This window comes from Felis catus, chromosome B1 (genome assembly GCF_018350175.1).
Source record: "Felis catus isolate Fca126 chromosome B1, F.catus_Fca126_mat1.0, whole genome shotgun sequence".
NCBI lineage: Eukaryota > Metazoa > Chordata > Mammalia > Carnivora > Felidae > Felis > Felis catus.
The window spans coordinates 199,886,526-199,903,201 of NC_058371.1; the positions used below are offsets into that span (position 1 = coordinate 199,886,526).

The 16,676-nt window shown below is 53.6% G+C and overlaps 1 protein-coding gene across 1 annotated transcript in view; it reads right to left on the bottom strand.

The window, feature by feature from the left end:
• EVC2 (EvC ciliary complex subunit 2) overlaps nucleotides 1-16,676 on the bottom strand; it is a 134,496-nt gene that overhangs the window by 75,666 nt on the left and 42,154 nt on the right. The window contains 3 exon segments of the mRNA XM_045056604.1: nucleotides 10,931-10,952; nucleotides 10,955-11,069; nucleotides 14,403-14,537. Coding sequence (XP_044912539.1) covers nucleotides 10,931-10,952; nucleotides 10,955-11,069; nucleotides 14,403-14,537 — 272 coding nt within the window.

Here is a 16,676-nt window from a genome sequence, read left to right on the forward strand (position 1 = left end):
CTTATTTCCCAACTGGGGCAGACCTCAAGGTTGAGGGGAGATGAGACCTCTGCAGTGACCCCCCTCAGCCACTCCAACAGTCGAGGTGATTCCTTTCATCTCAAGAACCCCCTAAGAGGCTGCGTGGACCTCCTGGCCCGGGGAAGCGGTGGTGTGGGTTCGGTGGGATGCAAAGTCAGGAAGAAGATCACGTCCCGCCCTGCAGAGGTTCGCTGGACCACGTGGAAACCACCCGCACACGGCAGAGGCGCGGCCCGAGGGTGACTCATTGTGCGGTACGTACGTGTCCGTGTGGGAGTCATTTCCCCCTGCCGATGGTGGGCATCCCAGGGGCCCTCGCTTTTCTCGGCTTCCTCTCCGGCACCTCGCCAAGCACAGCGCCAGGCGCGCGGCGGTGGGGGGGGGGGGGGTGTCACAAAACACCTGCTTCTAAAAGCAGGAAAGTGTCTCCTCCAAGAAACCCTCACCTTGCTGGGAAGATGACAGTGAGGGTTGCCATGGGAACGAGATGGGCCTTACCGCTGCTCTGCTCTCCTGGTCTGTCCCGTGCACAAATCCCGCTCTGGCTTGTCAGCCACTGGCGGGGACCCAGCAAGCACCTCGTGGGAACCCGGCAGCAAGGCACAGGTGTGAGGGCGGGGCTTCCGCCTCAGCTGGCCTGTGTGCTTGTGTCGGTCAAGTGAGGCTCTAGGTGAACCCTGACGTCCATCCTTCCAGAAATCCTGGACCGGCCCAGGCATGAGTATCTGCATGGTGGGTTGGGGGGGGCGGGGAAGAGACAATCGGGGAGTCCGTGAAGGCTTACTTTCAGACACTAAGGCCTCTCCTGGACACCTTCCCACGCGTCCGGTCTCCTGAATCCTCTCTGCGCCTTGTGAGGACATCAGGAGGCACTGTCACATGCCCATGCCCTGTACACGCAGGATCACTCTGCCAAGAACGCCCCCCTTCCCTGCCTGACACTGTCCTAAAGACCCTCCAACACCCAGTGCGATTTCACCCAGACTCATTCACAAGACGCTGCTGATACTTGGCTAGCGCTGCCAGACCTGTTCCAAACAAGGGCTCGGGGTCTCATGTGGGAGTCAGACACACAAACTGAGCCTTACAGAAGCACGTGGCGAGGGCGCCAATGGAGGCCCGAAGGCAGGGAGCTTGCCGGAGTCTGGCTTGTGTCCCCACCGTGTCACCCAGTGCTCGGCACACAGCAGATGCTTTCAGATCCATACGGGAAGGGGGCTGGAGGGCTGGTGGGTGGGAGAGACGGAGGGAGGGAGGAGAGGGAGTTGAACTCGAAAAGAAAAGCGAAGGGAGTTATCACTGGCCTCTTACTGTGGCCAGCCCCCACGAGAACTCCAGTGAGACAGCAGGCAATAGCTCATGAAGTGAAATCATTCAATGCCAAAAGGACTTCTGGGCCCCCGCCATGTGCAGGGAGCCACTTACACCCCAGCCACACGGAGGGAAGCAGGAGTGCTACACCGGTGGCAGAGAAGAGCCGCCCCCCCCAGGCCGTGCCCCCTTCCCTCCTGTGTGTCTTCACCATCCAGATGGATCTCCATCATACGGGCTTAGCGTGTGAGGAAGCAGCAGAGGAACCAGCCCGGGTCACAGGACTCAGGTTTGAGCTCTGGACCAACCACTCCTTAATGGGGAGATGACCATTTCTAATGGTCCTTGTGTGAGGAGAACCCTCAGGAACATTCCGGAAACAACAGTAGGACTCACCTCATTGAACCTTCCAGCCCACGGATCCCCTCAAGTCTCTGCTTCCGCCCTCATTCTTTTGAGATTTTTCTGATCATTTCCTGGAACAATGGTCACCCAGAGACACCAGGCCCTCGTCCCCAGCATCTGTAAACGTGGCCTTATACGAAAAAAAAGACCTTTGCGGGTGGAATTAAGTGAAAGATCACGACATGGGGAGATTACCTCGGATTGTGCGGTGGGTCCTGAATCCCATCATAACTGTCTCCCTGAGACGGGGGCTGAGGAGACCGGATACATACGGAAAAGGAGGAGGCCACGGGGAGGCGGAGACTGGAGGGCTGTGGCCACAAGTTGGGGACGGAGAGAAGCCTCTGGAAGCTGGAAGAAGAGGGAGAGGCTCCACCCTACCCCGTCTGAAGGGTGGCCCTGTCTACACCTCACTCAGCCCAGGGAAACCGACTCTGTGCCTCTGGCCTCCAACAGTGCGAAAGAAATTCGGGGCCCCCGAGTTTGTGTTAGAGCAGCCACAGGAAATCCCTCTCTCGTGCCGCTCCTGCTCCCCTCAGACAGCCTGGGGCCCCCAGAGGCACCCTCAGAGGCAGCCACGGCTGTCCCCACTTGACAGATATGACACCTACAGTCACCCGAAGGGAAGTGGCACGGCCGGGACCCAAATCAGGCAGCCTTGCTTCTCGACCTGCTCTCTTAACCCCTGGGCTCTCCCACCCACCCTTCGGGGGACTCGGTACCTCCCACCAGAGCACTGCAGGAGGGAGCCCCTCATGCAGGCCGGCTGGGACCACCCGCCTCAAACGGGCACTCTACGTGCGTGGGAATTCTTGGGATTTTGCCAGTAATTCACTTGCCCTCGCTGGCGGGACTGTCCCAGGCTCCTCTGCAGTCCTACCCTCTTCTTCCCGACGTCCTCACCTTGTACCCCAGTGGCAAGCATCACACGGATGCGTCCCATCCACACACCAGCACACACCTCCGTGCACTCTGGACCTTCTCCCTCCCCAGGGCTGACACCTGGCTCCTGTCCCCTCCCACCTTCTCCTTTTTTCCTGTAACTCTCCCTGCCCTCCCCCAAACCCTCAGGCTCCTCCTCTCTGTGGAGGAAATGTCCCCACTGGAAGGCTCAGAGCCTCTGGCATCACCTCTAAAGGGTCCTTTTCCTGGCCCCAGCTTCCCCTTAATCTGCAGCTCCCCACCTCTGCCCCCTGCACGGCAAAGCTCCCCACCTCTGTCCCCCTGCACAGCAAAGCTCCCCACCTCTGCCTCCCTGCACAGCAAAGCTCCCCACTTCTGCCCCCCTGCATGGCAGAGCTCCCCATCTCCGCCCCCTGCACAGCAACACATAATGGAGGACTCACAGGGGTTTACTGAGGCCATGCTACTCGCCCCGTGCTCCCCAACCCTGCTCTGGTCCTCAGCATGTCCTGGAGGTAAAACCAAAACCTTTCCGAGTCTTCACTTGATAGAACTCCAGGAAATATCAGACATGGATGGCCACCCCTTCTTCTGGGACCCGTGTTCTCTGCCTTCCTGCCCTCACTCCCCGGGTGTCCTGTGACTTTGCTGGTGGTGTCAATGCTGCAGTTCCCCCGGGCGCTGTCCCGCTCCCCTCCCCTCGATGCGGCTCTCTGGGGGCTCCTTCCTCAGTCTCCGTCCAGCCACGTCCAGCCCCGAACTCGAAGTCACATCTGAACAGACCCAGCATCTGGCTCCTCCTGACACACCCACCCAGCGTCTTGAGAGGCGTCTTCACCTGGCCAAGCCCAGCAGCGCCTCTGGATCTTCCCTCAAAGCTCAATCCTCCCTCTTTCCTGGTCTTAGGAAGCTGTGTCACCTTCTCCCCGGGGCTCGACTCACAGCTGCCACAAACCCCACCGCGAAGCCGCCAGCGGGTACAGCTCGTCCTGCCTCGTGCGTCCCCTGATTCCACAGACCCGTGTGGAGCCTGCGGGAGGGACGTCCCACACACCTACACCCTGGGGGTCCTCCTGGGAAGCTGGCCCCGAGTGACGGACCCGCGCACAGCCCATTCGGACGACGCCCACGGGAACAGGTGGCCGCCGAACGAACGTCACTCTGCCAGGGTGTCCCCATCACAGTCCGGCGCCCGCAGGGCAACTCTGGGCAGCCCGTGAGGACACGTCACCTTTGGGAACGTGCTGCGCTAACTGCCGGTTTGAGTGGTGCCGTCCTTCCCCCCCAATCTTTGCTGTCAAGTTAACCAGGCAGCCTCTAATTTATCTGCCGGTGACTCTCCATCAAGCCTATCACTGTCGTGTGCCATCACCCCACAAGCACCTACTGTGCGCCAGGCCGCGTTTGAGGCACCGGGGCCACATCTGCGAACACGACAGAAAGTCCCTGCCTTTGTGACCTTACTGCCCAGTTGCCAAAGCAGCCGCAGATGTTGTAACGAAAACAGGGTTGGTTTTTTTTTAATGTTTTTTTTATCTATTTTGAGAGACAGTGAGAGACAGTGTGTGTGCAAGCAGGGGAGGGGCAGGGAGAGAGGGAGAGAGAGAGAATCCCAAGCAGGCTCCCTGCTGTCTGCGCAGAGCCCGATGCGAGGCTTGAACCCACAAACCGTGAGATCACGACCTGAGCCGAAGTCAAGAGCCAGACTCAACTGACTGAGCCGCCTGGGCGCCCCAAGAACACAGGAATTTTAGGGTGAATAATGGAGGCTGCTCCAGGCACCCCACCTCCAGCCCACCCTCCAGCCCACCTCCGCGTGCCTCTGCTACTCCGGCCTCATCCCCTCCTAGACCCTCAAGTGCCCACATCCCTTCCTAAGCTCCGTCCATGTGGCCCCCACCGGGTGCCCATTACTCAGGTCTCAGCTCCCTTGACCCTGCCCTTGAGGGGCCTCCCGGAGCCCCAGGCGAGAGTGAGCCCCCGCCGTTCTTTAACAGAGCGCCTTGCTCCTTCATAGTCCCCACCACGCCGTGGAATTGCGCGGTTATCCGTGCGCGCGTCTGTATCCCGCTTGCGTGAGTCCCACGGGGACCCACACCAGGACACTTTGCCAGCGTCGGGCCAGGGCCTCCCACGTTTTAAAAATGTATCGCACACACGAGCAAGCAACCCAAATGAAAGAACAAATGAATTAAGGAAACTCGGATGAGTCGCTTCATTTCCCTGAGTTCCAGACATAAGGAACAAAATCACATCTCTGTAGAGTGTCCATACAGAATAAAGAGGGCGCCATTGTAACACACACACACACACACACACACACACACACACACACATGGCCAGTGAAAATCATAAATACATAGGTTGAAAAGCCTCACCTCAACGCATACTCCCCGAACACCTACTTGGTACAAACCATCACACTGAGACAGCTTAGAAGGCGGTGCTGACATCAGAAATCAGCAATGAGCTTCCTTTGAGTAACTGGAAAGAGACACAGCCCTGGACTTTCTTCTCTTATTTTCCTTTGCCTCTCTGGAAAAATCTATGCACCATCTTCTTCAAAAGCTGTGTTTTGTCAATAGAACAGTGGATCGGAAAGCACAAACCCGTTATCACTTGTGCGACCTTTAGGCAAAACCAATAAACCTTTTTTGAACACCAGCTTCCTTTCAGGAGCCGCGGTGAGAATGACCTAAGAACATGGGCCAGAGATGCTTGGCAGAGGTCAGGGCGAGAGCAGGGCTGGCGCTAAGACACTGTGGGCTCTCCACACTTCTAGAAGCTTTCGGGAGCAGCCGGTGGTTGCCTGGTTCCTCTTTCCTCTTGTCTCTGCAGGTCCGGGGCTGAGCCGTATCTATTATGACAACTGTCTAGGAACCTGATAGAAACCAAAGGAGAGACCTGTCCCTCAGATCCTCTCTGCAAGAGGCAGCTTATGAATTAATGATGTAAAAGATACACCATGCCAACCAAGGGAATGCTCTTTGTCAAAAATAAACCAGCAAGAGACAGCAAGGTTAGGGCTCTGATGGGTCTTAGAAGAGGTGGCAATCAAGTCACCTCATGGCATATTTAGAAGCCCAGCTAAATTTCACATAAGAATTACAAATGCGATAAATTATTTGCTGGAGAAAAAAAGCTATTTTTAGTGGGGAGACAATCACAAATTTCCATGCATACTAAGCCCGACATTCTGAGTGACATTTTCTTTCTGGGGGCTCCTAAGCCTGACTAGAAGTCAAGATGGAAAGATTAAAAGTAACTGACAATGCGGTGATTAAAAAAAAAAAATCGCCAAGACTTTAAAATGAGCATTCAACCACGGAGCCTGAAACAGAACTGGCATTCAATAAATACTGAATGTTGGGATGGGGGGTGGGGTGGGGGAGGGGAGCGAGAGACAAAGGCAGTTCGCAGGCTACGCACTCTCAGGTCAGGCTTGAACATCAGTGTCAAACACTCTTCAGGCCAAACAAGACCAGCTTCCAAGGGGGCGCCTGGGTGGCTCAGTCGGTTAAGCATCCGACTTCGGCTCAGGTCATGATCTCGCGTTCCGTGAGCCCCACGTCAGGCTCTGTGCTGACAACTCAGAGCCTGGAGCCTGTTTCAGATTCTATGTCTCCCTCTCTCTCTGACCCTCCCCCATTCATGCTGTCTCTCCCTGTCTCAAAAATAAAATAAACGTTAAAAAAAAAAAAAGACCAGCTTCCAAGGAGAAATAAATCTAAAATTCTGGAGCTCCTAGGTGACTTACAGGAATACAGTCTCGGTAACCTCAATCCTCACGGCATTTCACACACCAGGACCAGCACGTTGCAGTGGCTGTTGTTGATTTCACAGAACGTGGGGATCGAGGAAGACAGTGCTCCCTACACGCCATCGCTTCTTTTCTTCTTTTTAATTTTAATGTTTATTTATTTTTGAGAGACAGAGAGAGACAGAGCACAAGGGGAGGGGCAGAGAGAGAGGGAGACACAGAAGCAGAAGCAGGCTCCAGGCTCTGAGCTGTCAGCACACAGCCTGATGCGGGGCTCGAACTCACGAATCGTGAGACCGTGACCTGAGCCGAAGTCAGATGTTAACCGACCGAGCCACCCAGGTGCCCCAAGCGCTTCTGGAACCAACAACAAAGGATGATTAATGCCTTCCCATCTAGTCCTGATACTATTTACATTACACGCTGTTACTATTGTAGGTTACTATCACATACACTATTATGTATGTATTAATACACACATATATGCTAATCACAGCCCTACTTCCTCCAGCCGGAGGTGGTAGACTACCACCTACTTGCAAATTAAATATCCAGGTGCTGATCACACAAACTAAATCCTTTCACTCTACTTTGCGTTTTCATGTTTTGGAAGAAAACGGACAAAAAGCCAGGAAATACTTTGGTGATGCACCTGCTCCTACCATGTAATGTAATGGGACATTCACAAATCTTTGCCAGTAAGCCACCCACCTTTCTCCCCGCTGCCCATCCAATCCTCCCTCCTCCCTCTTGAGTGACAAACTTTAACGTGCTTCCCTTGGCGTTCTGATTAGGGACTTAAGCTAAAATGAAAGATCACGCCTGAATGGCCGCCCAAAAGTTCAGTGAGCCGAGCGGCACGACCCTGGACCCAGAAATGGGTGAACAAGGCCCAGCTCCGTGCAAGGACAGTCCTGCACTTCCGTGGCTCAAGTCCCGGCAGTGCACGAGGGCGCTCGGCTGGGAAGGGGCTCCCCTCAGGCAGGACGGAAGTCCCCCTGGGCTCGGAACCTCCCTCAGCTCACAAAATGCCACGAGTCAGACACAGAAGAGCTCTTTTCTCAGACCAGTGACCAGTCGCTCCTAAGGAAGCACAGATTGTGCTCTCTGTTTCCGGAGGTATCTTGGGTCCATCTCCTGCCACGGGACTCCGTTTCCAGGCTCCAGGGAGACAGCACCGGAGCTGCTCAGTTGCTGTTTGCACGGCTCTTGAGAAAGACTCAGAGAAGGACTGCCCATCTTGAACGCTTCTCTCTTCCATATGCTCACGTCCCTGCAGGTGAGACCCCGGCTCCAAGGGAACGCCGCGGTGAGGACTCTGCCGTTAAGTCTCTTTCATATCATTAAGCTGTACAGTCTCCCATGGTGTTCCTGGTTTCCCCCAGTTAAGAGATGAGGAAACTCGGGCTCAGAGAGTATTTGCGGAACACAACGTGGCCGAGATTAAACAGAGAAGACTCACTTACTAGATTTGTGGCTGTGGATAAACCTCTTTGCCTAGATGAGCATCGGACTCTTCAGCTAGCAAACGCCAAAAATAAGATGCCCTAGGGGCGCCTGGGTGGCGCAGTCAGTTGAGCGTCCGACTTCAGCCAGGTCACGATCTCGCGGTCCGGGAGTTCGAGCCCCGCGTCAGGCTCTGGGCTGATGGCTCAAAGCCTGGAGCCTGTTTCCAATTCTGTGTCTCCCTCTCTCTCTGCCCCTCCCCCGTTCATGCTCTGTCTCTCTCTGTCCCAAAAATAAACATTGAAAAAAAAAATTTAAAAAAAAAAACAAAAAAACAAAAATAAGATGCCCTACCAAAAAGCATTAGCATGGGAATCAAACCAACATGTGGGAAAGAGACCTTGCATTTTTAAATGCTTCCCGAATATGGGGTATCATGTACAAATAGAAGATATTATAGCTTATCGGCATGGTGAGGACTCCAATCGATAGAAATCACTCCCCAGTGGGAAATGAGCAGGTGGAGCTATGCATCCCGAATGTACGATCAGAAGAAGTGTGTCATAAATGGAATCCAGCCTGGGGAGGTTCCCACGGGGTTCTGTTGCTAATAACCATCAGTCCAACACGGCATCCCAGGGAGGCATCCTGAATTGTCCCCTCCCCTTCAGTGTCCAAACTACGCCCCCTGCGCATGCCTTCACAGCCACAGGGCAATCAGTTGCCAAGTTCCGTAGGCTCCTCCGGCTAATCCCAAGCTCCGCCCCAAGTCACACATCGACATCTCCAACAATCTCCCTGGACTTCTAAGCCACTGTCCATTTGTATCCAGAGTGGCCTTTGAACATACAGATCTGCCCATGTTAAAATTAAAAGGCCGTTCCCTGACATCCAGAACCCTACAAGACGTAGCCCCTCGCACCCTGAGACTTCACTTACGTAACTGAACCAAGGGCGCCTGGTGGCACAGCCCAGACTTAAACCCTGATCTAACTCTGGGGACCAGTCAAGGGTGCTACTGCTCTGTGCTATTTTGGGCCTTGCCTGTTTCCCTGTCCATCTCTCTCACAGGCTGCCTCTGTGGCCGGGACTGTGTCTACTCCTCACCTAGACTGGGGTTTACACGAAGATGGGTTCTGTTCGTGGTCCAGGCAATTTGGACAAACTATCCCATCAAAAGAAAAGCTGGGCAAAAACCAAATCACCGGGGCGCCTGGGTGGCGCAGTCGGTTGAGCGTCCGACTTCAGCCAGGTCACGATCTCACGGTCCGTGAGGTCGAGCCCCACGTCGGGCTCTGGGCTGATGGCTCGGAGCCTGGAGCCTGCTTCATATTCTGTGTCTCCCTCTCTCTCTGCCCCTCCCCCGTTCATGCTCTGTCTCTCTCTGTCCCAAATAAATAAATAAATGTTGAAAAAAAAATTAAAAAAAAAAAAAAAAAAACAAAACCAAATCACTCTGAGACCACCTGAGAACCAACAAGGAGAAGTAAAAGATGAGGTCAAGACCTAGCAGAACAAAGAAACTCAGAGAGGGGAGCCCCGCATCTGGGGCCACTCTGTTCCCCAGGGCGTCTAAGTACCAGAAGAGGCAGCCCCAAGGGCTGATAAACTCTGTAGAGTTCTCAACAAACCTGCAGAACTGGGGAGGTAGAAACTCAAGTCCAGAGACTCCAAGGAGAGGTCAGCCTGTACCCTTTGGTTGGTACAGATGCCTCAGGGGTAAAGATATGCCAGAAACAGACCAGACCTTGGAGGACCAGAAGCCCTGCCTTGCATGGTCTCAGTCTCTGTATGGGGGGTCATCCAGAATGACGCCCCTCACCGCCTAGAAGGTGGTAACCTCCTCCTAGTCAGTCCTCCATTGTCTTCACAAATTTTCACACACACTGGCACACGATCAAAACTACCCAGGCATCCGAGGAGAAGAGGAAATTTGATCACAAACTAAGGGGAACAGAAGACAACAGGCACAAGAACATGGTAAAGGTAATAAAGCTTCAGAGACTTTAAAATAATTATGCTTCATACGCTTGAAGAAGTAAAAGACGAAACAGAATTGTGGAAGACAGCTGGACGCCGAGATAGGAAACACAGAAAGAAGCTTTCTGTAAATATTTGCCAAAAGGAAACGAGGAAAGGCCAAGTTGATGAACCGAGTGAGTCACCTTGTGGACCGTGACCCCTGTGCCGGCCAGGAGAAACCGTGGGCCGTGCAACAGCATCCTGGTTAGAGGCATGCACCCCGGAGCCAGGCAGCCTGGCCTTGAACCTGGCTCTCTCGTTCCTAAGTGTGCGGCCTGGGGCAAGCTCCAGAGACTCTCAAATCCTCATCCCTGGTAAGAACAATAATCCCTGCTCGGTTGGGTTGCTAGAAGGAAGATGAGTTGGTATTCGCAAAGTTTTCAGAACCGTGTCTGGCTCTACGTTCTACTGTGCACAGGTGGTCCATTCTAAGCACGTGCTAATAAACGACAAGAATCGAATTCAGTTTGGCAAACACGTCGCCTGGCCTGGCCTCTCTCTCCGGCTGCCTCTTCCCTTATCTTGCCGTACTCAATACCCCAATCTACCCATCAGTCGTACCCAGCTGCTGCGTTCACCAGATGCATCCTGCTGACCCTTTCATCCGTCCCTTCTTCCCTCTGCCTGAAAAGTCTTTCTTCTCATAATGCGCTTGGAAAGCTTATATCCATGCTTCAAGAATAAGTTAAAACACCACCTCCTCTGAGAAGCATTTCCAGGGACTCTCTCAGAGGTCATTATTTCCTTTTCTTGGCTCAGCTAGCCTTGATTTTCCTTTTAGCAGGGTGTTCATCAAACTTGTATGGTCACTTAAGTTTGTGTGTCTGTCTTGCCCGTTAGATCAGGCAGCTTATAGCACAAACTCTGTCTTATCCATCCCTTTTTCCAAATACCAAGCACAGTAGTAGTTCCATTATGATAACTGAGTAACAGATGACAGAATGAATGAATGAATGAATGAGTGAGTGAATGAATGAAATGTACTCAGGGTTTGCTCTGAGGCCAGTGAAGTTAAAGCATTCATCACATCCAAGCCAGTATAATGTGACTGAGCATTCTTACTCTTCCAAGGCTTGAAGCATGCTCCCGGGTCCTCTGAAGACAGAATGTCAATCATTTGGTCATTGAGAGCAAGGTCCTCGTTGATACCATTGGCCGAGGCGAACTGGGAGTACTCCAGCTTGTTCTCATGATGCTGAACCTACAGGGGAATTTCAGACACAACCGAGTGAACCCTCTTGTGAACGCCATGCGCTGAGAGTCACGAGGGAAGGCAGGGATCTGCAGTCGGGAGGACCTTGCTGGCCCCACCACTTGCGAACAGGGTACATTCAGGCAAGACACTGCATTTGCCTGAGCCTCCATCTTCCCATCAAAGAAATGGGATCATAATTCCAGTAGCCCCACACCGGGTTCCCGTGTGTACGAACAAAACAATGGATGGAGAGGCCTTTGCAACCTGTAAAGACCTATGAAAATATTTCACCATCATTACCATCACCACCATCATATCACGATCACCACCACCATCATCATCACCACCATCATCATCACCAGCATCTCTATCATCATCATCATCATCATCATCATCATCACTATATCACTATCATCACCACCTTCACTATCACCACCATCATCATCATGCAGAGGAAAATTACAATTGGCAGATGAACTTCAATTCCATGCATCTGGCTGGTTTCGAATCAGAATACAGAACTGTCAGATGGAAATGACCTCAGAGATAATTAAGCCCAACGCCACGACTGGATAGATGTATCTGTTGTGTCCTTAATATCAATCCTGAAAACTGGGTGATAAGTATAGCTAATATTTAAGAATTCCTGTCCCTGTGCCTTGTAGGTGTATTATCATGAAACTATCACAACACAGTTAAGTGCTGTTGTCCCCACATCACATATAAGAAACCACGGCTCAGAGGGGTAAAATGACGTTATCTGAGTTCGCACGGCTCACGAAGAGTCAGAGTTGGTATCTGGTCCCAACTTGGTCGAACTCCTAAGGTACAAGGAGTTGGTATTTGGTCCCAAGATGATCGAACTCGTAAGGCAGAAGGAGGGTTTTATCGCACTGTTTTCACGGCACACTGTCTCAGCGGCTGCCTCAGGCTGCCAAAAATAAAGAAAGATGTGAAAAGAGTTCATCCTGTGAACTTCAAGGGTCTTCAGACCTTAAGTCAACACTTTGCTTTCCTCTCTGCGGTTGTAATGATCAGCCTTTCATCTCCAGCAAAGGATTTCTGCTCCTTCATCAAAGCAGCTGGGAAGTTTTGTTCTTCTGTGATTGATAACGGCTTTGAGAGAGAAGCTGGAGGTCTGATTAGAGGAATGCTTTTTCTCCCCCTCACTTTTGCCTCCACGGACACTGTGGGCCGATCTCACTTTGAAATGGCCATCCTCTCCTCCAGGAAGCAGACATAAAGTGAACAATGGGACACGACCTCCAGCCTCCAGACACTGCCCCCAGGAGCCAGGTCCCCGGGCCACTTGAAGCAAGTATTTAACTTCATGGGCCTCAGTTTCCTCAATATAAAGGGAGGGGAGGGGCGCCTGAGAGGCTCAGTCCGTTGAGCATCCAACTTCGGCTCAGGTCATGATCTTGCGGTCTGTGAGTTCGAGCCCCACGTCCGGCTCTGTGCTGATGGCTCGGAGCCTGGAGCCTGCTTCGGATTCTGTCTCCCTCTCTCTCTGCCCCTCCCCCCTCATGCTCTGTCTCTCTCTCTCTCTCTCTCTCTCTCTCTCTCTGTCAAAAATAAATAAATTTTTTTTTAATTAAAAAAAATAAAGTGAGGGGAACAGATGGCTGTGTTCCTTTCAAGTTGCTGGGCCCCTGGGGGACACTGGGTCACAGCAGCTCCAGCCCTCCACGGCCCTGGAGGGACCAAGAAGCTGCCAACGCATGCTTACTCCCAGCAGCGCCTTCCAGGGGGAGGCTCCACGGAGCTGCTCTCACTCTAAAAATTGCCGCCCTGATTTCCTTCCCGTCTGTCCATCCACTGATGGGCCGAGGGCTCCTTCATATCCTCACACGTGGATTCAGGGCCTCCTAAGCTCCAGGCTCCATAGGAGGCAATGGAGATTGTAGCAGAGGTCGCCTGCTTCCTACCCACACCCCCTCGCCGCTTCAGACCCGCTGGCCCAAGACCCACCAGCCAGTATCTACACTGCTTCCCCTAAAGGCTTCTGCGGGCCTTCAGAGCCCACGCCAGGAAATAACGTCACCCTTTGTCCTGGCCCCTGTAGGACTGTGGACAATACTGACTCCATCTGTGGCCCTCCTCTCTTGGGGCTACGTGTTCCGGGCCCCTTGGAGGTTAATATACATTCCTTAGAAATGCCCGTGAAGACTGGAAGGGGGCAGCTTGTTTTGGCTCTCCGTAAATTGGTTAAAGATAACACAGTCTCTCGGCCTCCTGATGCACAGATGGCCCCATGAGATCTAATTCCAGGAGAGCTGCTGATCAGGCGCATGCGGACCCTGGGAGGTACGTGCGGACCCTCTGGTCTCACTACAACGCCCTCGGCACGTCCCCTTGCTCTGTAACACCCGCGGGCTGAGGTCCGGGCTTTGTGAGAACAGCCGAGCAGGGCCCGGATCGCAGAGCGCCCCGTTCCCTGTAAGTCAGCCTGAATAAAACTGTAACTTGCAGGCAGTCCCTGCTTCATTTTTCTGGTCTCAAAGGGCCTTCTCAGTGGGGAGGGCAGTCCCTCCTCCCCCACCTTCTAACAGCGCCTTTGCCCCCATATCCTCGACCGATGACCACCGGGGCGTGATATATACCCCAGCTCCGCCCCTCCTCAGCCAGCACGACTCTGAGCCTAGTTCCATACTGTCCCCAGAGCTGCCCACGCACGGTGAAGCTCCATGGCTGAAGGATCCAGCCTCCCCCTGAGGGTGGAGTGAGCCTCCAAAGACTTTTCCGCAGGGAGTGTGGACCAGGCCCCAAATTAGTGTGGTGGGAACACAGCGCTATCTGCACAGGCAGGCGCTCGCTTACTCGGTCAGGCCGCAGTGGCTCTGAGCCCCGGCCACTTGCTGGAATCATCCGGGGAGCTTTAGAAGTCACTAAGGGGGCGCCTGGGTGGCCCAGTTGGGTAAGTGACCGACTTCAGCTCAGGTCATGATCTCGCGGTTTGTGGGTTTGAGCCCCGCGATGGGCTCTGTGCTGACAGCTTGGAGCCTGGAGCCTGCTTTGGATTCTGTGTCTCCCTCTCTCTCTACCCCTCCCCTGCTCACGCTCTGTGTCTCTCTGTCTCTCAGTAATAAGTAAACATTAAAAAAAATAAAAATAAAAAAGTCACTAAGGACGGGGTGGGGGGGGGATCCTGGGGCGGTCCAGTCACAGTCTCTGCAGGCAAGGCTGGACACGAGCATTTTGTCGTTTCCCTGGGGATTCGGACATCAATCCCAGTTGAGGATCAATCAACCCATCGAACTGGAGGGAACACTTCAATCAACCTCACATCTACCGCCGACCCGACTGCCCTCCGGCAACAAGATGCACGTGGAGACTCACCTGATGTCTGGTGATCAGGCTTCCCTTCAAACACTGATAGCGAGCCGTGAAGAAAAGTGTGGCCCAGGTCAGCACGAAGGAGGCGATGGAGGCTATGAAGAATCCTGCTGCATGAAGGCCATGGTTTGGGACAACCTAGGGGACAAGAGGGGGGGGGGGACTTGTCCATGGTCACACTTCACAGCCTCCAGTCAGGTCACAGCTAAGAGTTATAGCAGAAGAAGCAGGGAGTCGGCGAGACCAGCCTGGATTTGACCCAGCTCTGTCCACACCGGCTGGGCTGCCTGAGCCCGTCGCTGGACCTCTCTGAGCCTGTTTCCTTAGACAGCGGATCTCTAAGCGTCAAGCGGGACAAACACCGCAAGGGGCCGAGCATGGTGGCTTGCACACAGTAGGGCCATCCGCCCCGAGCCTGGCACCTCACAGGCCTCAAGAGTGTTAAATTCCCGAATCCTATGTAACAACCCTAAGAGGGCACTGGGGATCCGTGAACTGTTTCGAGTCAGGGGCGGATTTCTGCAGACGCCAGAGGAGAACCTGTAGCGCCCTTCCCTCCCCCTCGACACCGCCTGCTCCCCCTCGCTGGGAACACGTCCCATCAGAGGGGCAGCCCGCAGCCCACTCTGGACATCAGGGCCAAGCCGAAGGATACACAGGGCAGGGAAGCATGACACAGCAGGGGCAGCCAGCTGCCGGGCGATTCAACAACCTGACAGGTGGCCCTTAGAGCTCCCGGGGGCTTAACTCGCCCAGCCGCCTCTCTCCTCGGTGGCGTCCTCTGGGCTCCAGCCAGCGAGAGCCCGGGACAAACGTGCCTCTGGGATGGGCCAGGGGCGGCTGGCATCTATCCACTGAGAGGAGCTGGTAAGTTCCGGACACTCGCCGTCAGCCCCTCCCTCCGCCTCTTCCTTAGGGTCTAGACAACAGCAGCTGGCATCTTACAAGAACTCAGAAGGGGTCAAACTCTGGGCTGACTCACACGTAAGCACGCATCAGAAGTGCATCCCACCCTGAGTTTCTGATCCCCTAGACCCAGAGACAGGGCCTCACGAGCGGCGCATTTCCAACAAGCTCCCAGGGGCCGCTGCCGTGCCGTTTGTCCGAGGAACACACGTTGAGAACCCCTAGGTTCAGGGTTTCACAAGAATTAACTCCTTGAATGCTCTCAAAGGCACTCTGGACAAAGTGAAGAGCTCTGGATTTCTAGGCTTCCAGATCTGGCTTGAAATTCCAGCTCCGTCACAAGAGCCGTGATGCCATGGATGAGTGGCTTAGGCTAACCTCTGGCAGCCTCACTTTTCTCGTCTGTGAAATGGGGATAAAAATACGTCACCGCAGGGAGATCAAAGACAACAGTAATGTAGAGATTCGTGCAAAGCTTGGCTTGATCGTGCTACTTGATCACCGATCGCTTATCGAGTGTTTACCGTGTACCAGGCTGTCGGCGGGGGTCCTTTCTCCGTTTGTGGGATGTACCCTCCCTGTGGGCACTGACTGGGTCTGACCAAGGTCCACCTCCCACCTCCTGTTCACAGGCAAGGGGGGCCCGTAAACAGCAGAGAGGGTGAAGCCTGGCCTCTGGATTCAGACCACCGGGCTGTGTGACATCAGCTCTGCCTTATTGGCTGTGTAGAATTGGTCACATCAGTTCATCTCTCTTTGCCTCTGTTCCGTCCCTTGTCTAATGGAGACAGTGGCCGTCCAAGGGTCGTACTGAGGAGTACACAGGAATATGAACGAAGTTGAATGAAGTTGTTAGAAGAGTATCCGGCCTTAACACTTGCTCACCAAACCCGAGTGAATCTTGCCGTGTCTTCCTTTGTGGGCTGTGTAGACAGAGGCAACTCCTTTTGGTACCGTAATGGAGAAGCTGTACGGTGGCCATTAATCAGTCGTTTTATCAGAAGGTGACCTCAAGGGGCACCTGGGTGGCTCTGTCAGTTAAATGTCCAGCTCTTGGTTTCAGCTCAGGTCATGAGCTCACGGTTCATTGGTTCCACCCCGTGTTGGGCTCCGCACTGACAGCACGGAACCTACTTCAGATTCTCTCCTTCCCTCTCTCTCTCTCTGCCCCTTCCCGCTCTCTCTCGCAAAATAAAAAAATAAATAAAATTCACAAAATTAAAAAAAAAAAAAAAAAAGAAGATAACCTCAAAAACAGACCTGGACCAAGAGCCTCACATTTTCATAACACTTTTACCCCTTGGAGTGTTTTCAACAAAACGTCTATACTCAAAAATAAGAGGGACAAAATGTGTGTGTCCATAACAAGAA